This window comes from Sinocyclocheilus grahami, unplaced genomic scaffold (genome assembly GCF_001515645.1).
Source record: "Sinocyclocheilus grahami isolate Dianchi unplaced genomic scaffold, SAMN03320097.WGS_v1.1 scaffold119.1, whole genome shotgun sequence".
NCBI classification, from domain to species: Eukaryota; Metazoa; Chordata; class Actinopteri; order Cypriniformes; family Cyprinidae; genus Sinocyclocheilus; species Sinocyclocheilus grahami.
Genome location: NW_015505298.1, coordinates 1214505 through 1227636, shown reverse-complemented (window position 1 = coordinate 1227636; position 13132 = coordinate 1214505). Strand labels below are relative to the sequence as shown.

General features: G+C 36.6%; 1 protein-coding gene across 1 annotated transcript in view; it reads right to left on the bottom strand.

Moving 5' to 3' along the window:
* LOC107589747 (rap1 GTPase-activating protein 2-like) overlaps positions 1–7770 on the bottom strand; it is a 46702-nt gene extending 38932 nt beyond the window's left edge. Inside the window, exon 1 of the mRNA XM_016278269.1 lies at positions 7503–7770. Within this exon, the coding sequence (XP_016133755.1) occupies positions 7503–7621 (119 nt within the window). The 5' untranslated portion in view covers positions 7622–7770. The remainder of the gene's footprint in view (positions 1–7502) is intronic.
* Between the last annotated feature and the right edge of the window lie 5362 nt (positions 7771–13132).

The following is a 13132-nucleotide window of genomic DNA, read 5'->3' as shown; positions in this document are numbered from 1 at the left end:
GTAAGTTTTTGATAATTCAATGAATTAAAAAAGTTATTTATATTTTAATATTATATTATGCATTTATATTGCTACGAACAAATCTAAATTAACATATATAAAATATATATGTTTTTGCTTAGATTTGACAATTTTGCATCGTGATTACATAGTGACGTCATCACGCAATGTCATCACAACATAATTTAGCAACTTTTAGCTACAAATCAACCTTCCTTTAGCAACTTCCCCTGAAAATTAGTTGGCAACACTGTTCTCACGCCCCGCTCCACACGTGCTGTTGAACGGCGATCAAACGGACAGGGCGCCACTGTCACGAGCGGAGGTAGTCACTCCGCGAATCATGCCAGTTATTTTCTCTTATCTCGATTGTTTTGTCATACGCTATACTCCATTAATTTATACTATAAATATATTTCCAATATTATTAAATCCGTATGCACTGCCTCAAAGTTTTGATTGCTTGCTTGATTAGCCGTTTGATCAACGGTCTCTCTATGTACGTTAGCGGTTTATAAAGACGGTGGACGGTTTATTTCCTTTATCGACAAAAGCAACTTATGTCAGAGACAGAGGATAAGGAATATTAGCATTGTTGCTGTTTAATTACATGATAAATCCATCATGGTGGAGAAAATTGTATGGAGGTTTTAATCGCAGGTTAGAATTTGAATCCACGATTTGTTAATCTAAATTTAAAATTAAGTGGTGCAACACAACTCGATTTAAAATAAAACCCAGATCAACAAATCCTTGATTAGCTCTAAACTTTGCTTAATTTAATCCTTGTTGGTGCAACCCACCCACAGGGCTCAAGTCTAAGTCAAGTCTCAAGTCATTGCTGTCAAAGTCTAAGTCGAGTCTCAAGTCTTCTTTAATTATGTAGAGTCGAGTCGCATGTCATCAAATTTGGGACTCGAGTCCGAGTCAAGTCTCGAGTCATGTGACTCGAGTTCACACCCATGGTACAGAGTAGTAGAGTTTTAGTATTTGGTTGTCTAAATTTGTTTTTATGTGAATGGTTTGTTGTCCTACATTTCCCTGAGTTCAGTAATCTTCTTAATAAACATAGATGGTACTGTTGCATCTGAATCCTGCTTCCTCACTGCCCTTCAATACAATCTGTGACAAATACGTTTTTTTTAGGAAGTATATAGTTACTACTACTAATAAAAATAATTTTCATTGCATATAATGCATGATTTTTTATGATATTCTTTCAGGATCACATCACTAAAGCCTAAGTGTATGTAGTTGCCTGTGTGTCACCAAAGCCTGTAGTTGGCGCTAGCGAGCATCCGATGTAAAGTCACGTTTTCAAAGAAGAAGAATTCATGCTGTTAGGATTGTTGCAACGTGCTCTGAAGCGTGCTCTCACATTGTGTTTATTAATTTGACTGCTCAGCTAACTGTGAGGTGACACTGCAGAGTATATTGTTCAAGTGTTTATATGTGTAATTGCTTTGTTAGTTGAATTAATTAGTTACCATACAAATAAATAACTGCTCCGGCGCTCCCGCGGACGGTTCGCTCGCGCGCAGGTAACATTACTGAGTGTGGATGAACAAATACTGAAGTTACAGTGGGCTTTATCATGATATCAAAAAGTAATTACTGATTGCTTATTAATGTGATAATGTTTTGTAATGGTGCTTTCAGTCACTGATTTAATTATTTTCTGAAAACTGTTAAATTAGATAAAATAAAAATATTTTTGCATTTAAAGGTTTTAAAAAAGTTTTAAAGTGACGTGACATGTGGCCAAGTATGGTGACCCATACTCGGAATTAGTGCTCTACATTTATCCCATCCAAAGTGCACACACACACCGGGGAGCAGTGGGCAGCCATTTTTTGCTGCGGTGCCCAGATTTGACGCTTAGTTATTGTAACGGGGCTGACGAGACATGACACGTGTGGATCCATCTGCAGGCTTTATTAAAGAGACGTAGTACACAGGCAGGGTCAAAACAATGGCAAACAGGTATATGGCGGGCAAAACACAAGAATAGTCCTGGGGCTAGCGTAGGTCACCGATCAGCAGACAGAATCAAAAGGGGCGAGACGAGAGGGAGAAATCCAAGGAAACAGGCGAAGATCAGAAACCGCAAAAACAATGTACGTTTCTAGGCGCCACCACCACGCAAGGAGCTGAAGCGAGCACCGCCGCTTCGGAAGGTTCTGCAGCACATGATCTGGAGAAACTGCAGCGGGCACCATCGCTTCGGGGAACACCGCAGCGAACACCACCACCTCAGGAGAGACTGTAGCTTCAGCCACCGACTCTGCAGACCTGATAGTGGGTGCTGCCGCCTCTGGGAGTTAGTGCGAGAAAAATATTAATGGAAATGTTTAGCTCTGGTGCTTAATAAACAGTTTTCCATGGACTGTTTTCGTGACAGTTATAATGTGAGTTTACTTTTATAAGCCACTTTTTTGTGTGAAGTTATGCTCAGTAATGTTCTAGTGTGCTATAAAAGAAAAGATTAATCTTTTTGTTTCAAGTTGAAAGTTGTTTGCTGATGTAGTGCAACAACAATAACATTTATTTTACCAGAAAATACTAACTTTTTTACTTTTTTACTAACTTTTCTGTGTGTGCAATAATCAATCAATCAATAAATAAATAATTATTGTGTCCATTTTACATTAAAGTTCACTTTGACTGGTTACTAATGTTTAATACTCATTAATAAATGGTTCACAGGTGTTCACTTTACATTAAGGTTCATTTTCACAGATTACTAACGTCTGTAATTCATTAATAAATGGTTTTACAGGTGTTCACTTTACATTAAGGTTCATTTTCACAGATTACTAACGTCTGTAATTCATTAATAAATGGTTCACAGGTGTTCACTTTACATTAAGGTTCATTTTCACAGATTACTAACGTCTGTAACTCATTAATAAATGGTTCGCAGGTGATCACTTTACATTAAGGTTTGCTTTCACAGGTTACTAACATTTGTAACTCATTAATAAATGGTTCGCAGGTGATCACTTTACATTAAGGTTTGCTTTCACAGGTTACTAACATTTGTAACTCATTAATAAATGGTTCGCAGGTGATCACTTTACATTAAGGTTTGCTTTCACAGGTTACTAACATTTGTAACTCATTAATAAATGGTTCGCAGGTGATCACTTTACATTAAGGTTTGCTTTCACAGGTTACTAACATTTGTAACTCATTAATAAATGGTTCGCAGGTGATCACTTTACATTAAGGTTTGCTTTCACAGGTTACTAACATTTGTAACTCATTAATAAATGGCTCACAGATGTTCACTTTACATTGAGGTTCACTTTCACAGGTTATTAACGTTTATAGATCATTAATAAATGGTTCGCAGGTGATCACTTTACATTAAGGTTCACTTTTAGACGTTATTAACATTTATAACTCATTAATAACTGGTTCACAGATGTTCACTTTACATTAAGGTGCACTTTCGTAGGTTATTAATGTTTATAAATCATTAAATAATGGTTCATTACATTAAAGTTCACAGGAAATATTGGAATTAAAATTTTCAATATTAATATCTCATCAAGCCATGGGTGTGCTTTTATGATTTTTCCCCCAAAATAAAAATCAAGATGATAATTTCATCTTGATAAACAAAATATATCAGTTTCTAATCATTGCTGTGGATAGGCATCATGAACTTTTGCGGAGAGTCATGGGTAAGGTACAGAGTAGATTCTGGTAAGAAAAGTGACACGAGTCATGATATATAAATGAGAAAACCATAAATACAACACCCTTCAGTCTTGCTAAAATAGTAAATTTTTGCTGCATCATGAATAAAATCAGGAATCTGGTTTTGAGTGAAATAAGTACTAATAAATATATTTGTTAAGCATTTATAACATGTGAGTTAAAAATGGCTCACTATTTGGCAGGTATTGCATCAAAATCACCCTTTTATTCATGCATTTATAACTGTATATCAATGATTTATAATGCAGTTATTAGTCATTTATTAACACCTTTATAAACCCTTTATAAAGGGAACCTTAATGTAAAGTGTTACCGACTTTTCCTTTTTTTCATTATGGACACACTTATTGGCTCTTTGACAAAATGACTGCATTTTGCCTTTGTATGAAAGTATACTGTAAATCACAAAATGTACATGGAGCTTCAGAAGCAATATTCTGTCCATTTAATGTTTCTGTTTAGCAGGACTGATAAGGAACATGATTATATCATAATCCATAACTTCCCCAAAGTGCTGCCATTTGAGCCCTTTAGTTTGAGTTTTTATGACATACTGTGTGTATATCACTGAGTGTGCTTTGCCATTGTGCTGGCAGCTAGAGGTCTGTTTTACGGCCTCTTCTGGATGAATGAGCCACATGTTTTTTCCAGGTATACTCACGATGACTCGCTCTTACAGTTACAGACGATGATGCATCTGTGGTACTGAATGAGGAACTGAACTGGAATCTTATGTTAGGAATCTTATCCTCTGACCTAAAGGACTTTGAGTCTTTGTATGTTTATAAGCGAGACATAGGGCAAAAGGTGACCTAGTTTAGTTTAATTTCACACAGCTGCTAATCAAAAACGCTTTCTGGGGGGGGGGGGGGGGGGGAGCAAACAACTGAGCAAAGAGGAAGTAAGGGGGAAGGGCACAGCGGAGGTGCATAGGGCTCAAAATTACACGTGAAGAAACGATGTGAAGAAGGAAAGTGAAAAAACCTAAAGGAAAATAAAGTGTGATGGAAACTGAATGAGTCAGGAGGTGAAGGCAGTTCATGCGAGCTGCAGGAGACAGGATCATGGGAGAAATGAGTGATGAAGGTGGAGAAAATTAGATTTCAGTAAATGAAACAGGAAACCAGAAAAACATTTGCTTTGGTGCTTAATGAACTTATGAAGAAATGCTTTCGCTGCTGCTCTCATCTTGCAGCACTTGCTAAGATAAATGGAAGAGGAACATCATGTCAAATAACGAAATATTAATAACCAAAATAAAACTAGTCAAACTGGTAGAGAGACTGCAAACAACAAACAATGTAAATATTATCATGTTAAGCATTTTTGTCTTGTTTTCCAGTAAAAATATCAAAAGATAACAATGAATTAAATAAATGTACTTGAGGATATTAAGATATTAAGACTAGTTTTTAGAGAATATATCCAAATTTAACCCACTGGAAAATAGTATGAAGCAATGAAACCTCATTTATTTATTTATTTAAGCTACAAATAAGTTCTTAAATGCTTAAAATAAAATCTGCCATTGGGGTAAAGAAAAAATAATTAATACATTATTTAAGATGAACTACTATTATAAATTTAATTTCATAAAAATGCATACATTTTATTATAAAATTCATGATGACATGTTATATTAATTATTAAATATATTCTATTTTATGTGAATAAGTCTATCTTAAGAAAGTAGATTTACCTTGTTTTATGAATAATTGGATATTTTTTACTGAAAATGACATGAAATGACATTGTATTTTCAGAGAATATATCATCAATCCACCTATTGGAAAATAGTATAAAGCATTGCACTCACTATTTCCTTTTTTATTTTATGCCCCAAAAAGTTCTTAAATCTTTACAATAAACTCTGCCAACGTGGTAAAAACGAATAATAAATATTTTATTAGATTAATAATGACTAAATAATACAAAAAATCAAGATGAAATATTAGAAATTAAATAAATCATTTATTCAATGGATATTCTCTGTGATATTTTTATTGAAATACAAGACAAAGATACTGATTAAGAAAATGCTTTTAAAATATCTTTTTACCTACTCAAAGAATGTATATCAACTCTAATCAGAGAACAAATTACACTCTGAAGTGCTCTTGAATCTTGTACCAAACCTTTAGTTTTAAGATAAAACAATGCAATTACTACAGCAATCAACCTTTCAATTAAAACAATAACCTTCCTGACAGACCAACCATCAAGGAGAATCTCATTAGAACATTTACAAATATGCCCCACTTATCACTCATTCAAACGCATGAGATCTGAAAAGCCTGTTATATTTATAGACTCTGTTCTCACGGAGTGCACATCTGAGCTGAAGAACAGGACAGAACTGATCTAAAGGGAATAAAAGTGGCGACTCCAGCTGGGCCGTCTCGCAGTGATGTCAGTATCCACGCTAGTTATCGATGAGATCTATGCAAATGGATCCACACACACGGCGCCTACGAAGACAAATCGTATTGTGTGGTTGCAAGCAGCACGACATCGGCGTAAAAGAGTGAGTTTGGGTGTGTGTCAGTATGCAGTCAAATCAGTTTTAAATTAATGATTAGACAAAGTTACAATGGGGCCACTGTTTGCAATAATGATTCCAGTTGATACAGTGCAACACGGCTACTGACCAGACAACCACTGGAGAAGATGAGTAAATGATAGCTGAGAAATAGTTTCATGGTCTCATTCTCGGAGATTTACTTCCACATACTGTACGATCTGACCTGCATGACCCTGACCAGGAGATATTGGTGAAAACTATTTACCGCTCTTGTCTCTCACTCTCTCTCTATTTACTCTCTGTTTGTTTAACAGAGCTGTATTTGCTTGGAACTCTTTGTACATGGACGGTTACACAGGAAAGAAAAAATACATATGCAATCTTCTTATTATCTTAACTGTTTCTCTTAGACAGCAATAAGATTAGACAAAGAGCAGGGCAGGTCACACACAAAGTCAGAGTTTCAGAAGACTCTCAACTATTGATATTATTAACTAATATTATTTAAAATTATTTAAAGCATTTTTGTTCATTAAAATTAAATTAAATTTAAAAAATAATATGTTGCCAACTAAAGTTGAAGGACTATAATTACTAACTGAAAACAAAAACTAAAATTTTAATAAAAATAAATTAAACAAATAGTAATATTTAAAAAAAAAAAGAATAAAAATTAGGAAATTACAAAATAAATTAATAAAACGAGAACTTAAATTATACAAATAAATAGCACTAAAACAATGTCTCAAACTGTGCTGAGATTTGCCAAGTCTGTGATTAAATTAAACATTTCTCATTAAATTCTTTCAAGACCAAAAATGCAATCCATGTTAATTTTATATTCACTTTTACTGTATATCAACAATTGTCTTATTTGTTATTTCTCCATCAGAAACAGCTGAGATACTTCAATGACACTTCAATAATTGAGAACTGCATTAAGTATCCTGAGCTATGAACAAGTGTAATATCTGCGTCTGAAATTTTGCTTTGGGGCATATGAAGAGGAAGACAAGCTTGCAACGAGAACATCCTCAAATGAGCCACACACACAAAAAAGTCCTTTACTATATACAGACCCAATTACAACGCACTCTGGGACAACAATAAATGTATAAAGTGTACATACAATGACCTACATAGCCATAAACCTCATACAAAAACACAGGCCAACCAGAGCACACAGGCCAGTAACAACAGCCAGATCTGAACATCAGGTCAAACTAGGAGGTGGGAAAAAGAAAAGTTCACCCACCGCTCCTTGTCCCTCTCTTTCTCCTTCTGCCGTCTGGACTTGTGCAGTAGTCCGATCAGAATGACAGCAGCCCGAATGCCAGCTTTTTTGGAGTTCACTTTGGCTTCAGAATCCGTCATACTGTCCGGCCCACACTCCGAAACAGACTTTGGACCAGGACCGTCCTGTGCTATTCTGATACGACCAAGCTCTCTGCCACAGGCTGAGAATATACATCTCCGTCTACCTCTCTCCTTCACATGCTCTCTCTCTCTCTCTCTCTCTCTCTCTCTCTCTCTCGCTCTTCCTCCTCTCATTCGCTCCTACACCAGTTCTCATTGCCTGCCCCTGGATGTGGTGGATGTGATAGGCAGAATAGAATGCAGGCCGTGCCTCCTTTTCCCCAGCCCCTCCCTCCCAATCCCTCTCTCACTTTCCACTCATTTTCCATTTGCTCTGTTCCTGGACTCCTCAGCTTTCTGTTGCCAGACCTTTCCACACTCATTCAATCTATAAAAATCTGTCCTCTCCTGCTCACTTCACGCAACTACAGTCAGACTTAATTGCATCTTGCATTTTTCTGAATGAAAATGTGCCTTTTGTTCACTGTAGAAAGAAACTCTATCACCTTTTGGTCAACATCCTTGACCCCTTTTCCTGTTTTCTATGGCATTTCTTAGCATCACAAAATGCTTTCAGAACATTTAGGCATATAACAATAAGGCGGTCAATATTAGTGACCTTCCTCCCGAACCAAAGTATGAATTTCCTTTATGTTTCAGTCCATGTTTGTATGTGCCATGGTCCGGCTAAAGGTACATATTACAGTTCGCTCCCTCCAGCATCTTGCCTGACCTGTTCTTCATTTCTCTCTCCTGTCTCTGTTTGTCTTTCATCTTCTCTTTCTATTTGCCTTTACCCACTGCAGGAAGTTACTCCCTCTTCTGCTGTCTGCATAGTGTGCTGGGTCTGACTCTTTCCATGCACATCTCGCTCATAGATGGATTAACGCACAAGCCTGCTGAGCATTTGCCCCAAGGAGGTCTACCTGGAGAAGGCTATCTGTTAGCATTTCCATTCAACTCAGTGGCAGATGCTCAGCTGGTGCAGGAACCCCCAGAGGTATTGGTTTGAAATCAGCCTTTTTTTTTTGCTCATGGCACCCCATTAAATAAAAAAAAAAGCTTGGGGTCAGTAAGATTTTTATATTTAAAGAAATTAATACTTTTATTCAGCAAACATGCATCGATTTGATCAAAAGGTACAGTAAAGACATTTATAATATTACAAAATATTAATTTTTCAAATGAATGCTGTACTTTTGAACTTTATATTCATCAAAGAATCCTGTAAAAAAGCATCATGGTTTTACGCAAAAATATTAATTAGCATGACTGTTTTCAACAGTGATAATAAGAAGTGTTTCTAGAGCATCAAATTTAAAATAGTTAACTTAAACTGTAATTGTAAAATTGTAGCTTGTAATAACACAGTATTTCATAACTATTATATTTACTGAATTTTTTTATGAAAACAGAGAGACTTCTTTCAAAAACATAAAAAAATTTTACTGACTGCAGCTTCTAAGTGGTACACTGTAAAAAATGATTTTTCGAAAATATATATAGAAAATATAACTTTAATCTATATACTTCAAAATTTCACATTTAACTCAATGTACTTATTGACAATTCTTTGTAATTATTTTTTTTAGATTTCTGAGTGAAAATTGCTTTTACACCATTTTTTATAAAAAATTGTGGAGCTGGTTGATCTTTGCCACCAATCGACACTGGAAGTATGCAGTGTGTCACGGGGACAACAATGTCATGATATGTTCCTTGTCTCACTGTTTGTCCAAAGCTTATAGTCAGATGTGCTCTTTGTGTCTAATAATGGCCATAACCCATCCAGTTTTTTTGTTCTGTTTGCAAAAGATTAACAACCCATGTCTGCAAAAACAGATGGTTCTCTGACGACTAAAATGATAGCTAAAATGAAAACAGTTGCCAGCTGGTTCTCTCCTAATCAATAAGGATTTAGGCCCCGATAAGACAGAACAAATTTTTCAGGTTTGAAAATGCGAGGTGCACCGCACTGCCTTTTTTTGGTTTACTTTTTTTAAATTTAGAAAATAGCAGTGCACTGCGTTTTTTTTAATGTTGCTAGGCAACCACTGAATCAGCTGTCCTGTCAGTCTGATCAAGGATTATAGCGCGACCGCTCCAAAATCTTTGGTTTACTGTTAAGTAAACTGTAATATTAGCAGAAACATACAGCTACAGCTGCCACAAGTTTCTCCTCCATCATTGAAGTCTCTTGACGTTCCAAGCCACCGTAAACTTCCGTCACCACAACGGAAGGCCCAATTCGATTGGACAATGAGAGAAAAACTCAAATGACGTCAGGCGCTTTTCTGCTCAGAGTTTATTTTTTTTCAACTTCAGGTGCCTCGCGTTTTTGTCGCCTCGCCTGCTGCGCCTCACGTTTTTGTTGGAGCGCTCTGAGCGCCTAAAGTTGCAATCCAAACCAAACCAAAGATTTTAGAACACTCGCGCTATAATCCTTCATTAGACTGACAGGACAGCTGATTCGGTGGTTGCCTACAACATCAAAAAACCAGCAGCGCATTGCTCTTTTCTAAGTTAAAAAAGTCAACCAAAAAAAGGCAGTGTGGTGCGCCTCGCGTTTTCAAACCTGAAAAACACATTCTGTCTGATCGGGGCCTTAAAACGCATTCCTGATCTTCAATGCACACTGTTCAAATAAAAATGTTTATATTCTTAACCTTTAATCTTCAAATTGCTCCGCTTCTAAAACAACTTGCAACTTTCACCAAACCCTCTTAATTTGTACTTTTTTTTAACTCAGGCCTTGCAACCACCAACTTTCATGGTTCAATCAGTTCCAGACAAATACAATCAAGTCTTTTTTTCTTGCTGAATATCCTGTTTACCTCAGAAATACATCATGTTAAAAAGTGTGGGGTTCTTTTTTTGATAGAAATTAACAATATGAATAATTTATTACATTTATTCAGCAAAGATGCATTAAGTTGGTCAAAAGTGACAGTAAAGACATTTATAATGTAACAAAAGACTTCTATTTCAAATAAATGCTGTTCTTTTGAACGGTCTATTCATCCTGAAAATGTATCACAGTTTTCACAAAAAGATTACGTAGCACAACTTTCAACATTGATAATATGATTTTTTTTTACCAAATCAACTTATTAGAATGATTTCTGAAGGATCATGTGACACTGAAGATTGGAGTAATAATTGCTGAAAATTCAGCTTTGCTCTCAAAGGAATAAAATTCATTTTAAAATGAATTAAAATAGAAAATTATAATAAAATATTAAAATATAATATAATTGAAAACAGTTATATTAAAATGCATTAAAGGTAGGATAAGCGATTTTTCAAAAACGCTTTAGAAAACTGATTCGGGCCGACTAGCCAATCAAACTTGTGGCCAATCAGCAGTAAGGGGCGTGTCTACTCATGATGTGGAGGAGAGAGTGTTCAGTGCACGGGACAGACATTAGCGAGCCGAGCGACAGAAAGATAGAGATGGTGGATGAAAAACAAAAGAGGAACAAAAGAAGGCTTAAGGCAAGAAGTAGGACCCGTGTAAATATCGGATCAGCTTTCCAGCGCTGGAGAGAACTCAAGGAGCGGAAGGTGAGCAACACCGTGTCTGCGCCGCAACAACTAAAGTCTGTCTAGTACACTGGACGCGACAAAGCGACCGGTGAAAATCATTTGAAATTTGTGTCAATATGTCATGAATAGAACGCAGCAGCAGTTTTCTGTCGGAGATTTGTCGCGTCGTGCCGCATCCAGTGTAGACCATAGATATGTATATATTTCTATGGTGTAGACAGCATCACTGATTATAATGAGTTCCATAGTATTTTGTCGCACCGAGCCACTCGCGTCCGGTGTGTAGACACGGCGTAACATTGGTTTTGCTTTGTTTCACTGAACTAATCGTTTCCTGGGTTGCGTACGTATGTGTGGGGCGGAGCTATCAAAATAGGGGCGAGACCCTTTTGGGATAGGGGCGTGTTTGTTTAAGTGATTTCAAATGTCAACATTGGCTACCAGAAATCGCTTACCCCACCTTTAATATTTTAGAATATGTATGTATTTATTTATTTTATTTATTTACTTCTTTGACAAAATAAATTTAGCCTGGGTGAGACTTCTTTTAAAAAGAAAAAAATCACAAACTTTTAAACTATAGTGTACATAGCTGGCCAATCAGAGCACACCTCGCTTTTTCAGACCGATGAGCTTTGTAAAAATCGACGCGTTTCAGAAAGGCGGGGCATAGAGGAGAAACAATAATGTACAGTATGTGGAAAATAATGTGTTTTTTTTACCTTAAACCGCATAAACACATTTCATTACAACAAATACACAAAATAATGTTCTTTTTAGCAGCATCATATGACCCGTTTAAATTACTGCAGTAAACTGGACTGTTAAAATTAGACATAAATGTGAGTTCGTAAGGTAAGATACTGAAGTGTGAGATAATGTTCCCTCATGAGTGCAAAAAAATTAATAAGAATGAGACAAAAACAATCAAACAGCTGCAACAACAAGTGCTTCAAAGAGCCAATGTACCCCTTCCCCAGACTCAGACTCAGGCTCTGCCATGGTAGCGTCGCCTCAGATTCCCCAAATCTGCCATCAGGATCCTCATCCCCACGGCAACCCTGAGCTTCCTCTGGGGAAGGGGCCGATTGACAAGCAAGCCAGGTCATGTGACCAGTGAAAGAGATGTGGTATTTTGTATCTGTGGAGAGGTGTCTAGTTTGGAAAGGTGAATTGTATTCTATCAAATGAGCTGTTAAAGGAGTTGGAGAGTTGGAGAGAGAGAGATTCAGAATGGGCACAAAGTGATCAGTCTTTCCACAAAGATCCATGAAGTTGCAGGCTAAACCTCTCAGAGAGCCACAAACACAGATGCATGAGCAAACACATCCCCCTCTCCCACTCCCTCATCTCCTTCCACACACAAACATGACTCCCAATGCCCCTCAGCACATCACACACAGTATACAGTAAATACCATATAGGAATCACACATTCTTCCCTTCCAAACATCTGTACATCTCCAAACACACATCTCTCACATTTCACCGCACTTCACTTGATATACAAGTGGTCTTCGTAATTCAGGTGCAAAAACTTTGGCACTTTGGCCATCACGAGGGGACGCGGTGCCTGGGAAACGTCTCCAGTGACAAAAGAATAGCAGCAAGTTACATCACATAACCTGCAGAGCATCTGTCATCTGAAAACTCCACACCTGTGAAGGTTATTGCATGCTAACAAAAGCACACAAAATCAAACACTGAAATGCAGTCACTGTTTCTGAGGTGAGCAAACTCAAAGCAAGATCTGACTCCTCAGGTTAGCTACATATATTACATAGGTTGTTTTCAAATTAAACTATTTTCTCCAAATCTGACAAAAGGTCTAATCTGAAGTAAACAAGATCATGTAGCAAACACATCATATTAGATCATTTTAATATTAGCTAATAACATTCTAGCATAAATAGCATTAGCCAGTAAAATCCTAGTGTACATAATATTAGCCAATAACATCCTAACATATAACGTTAGCTAAAAA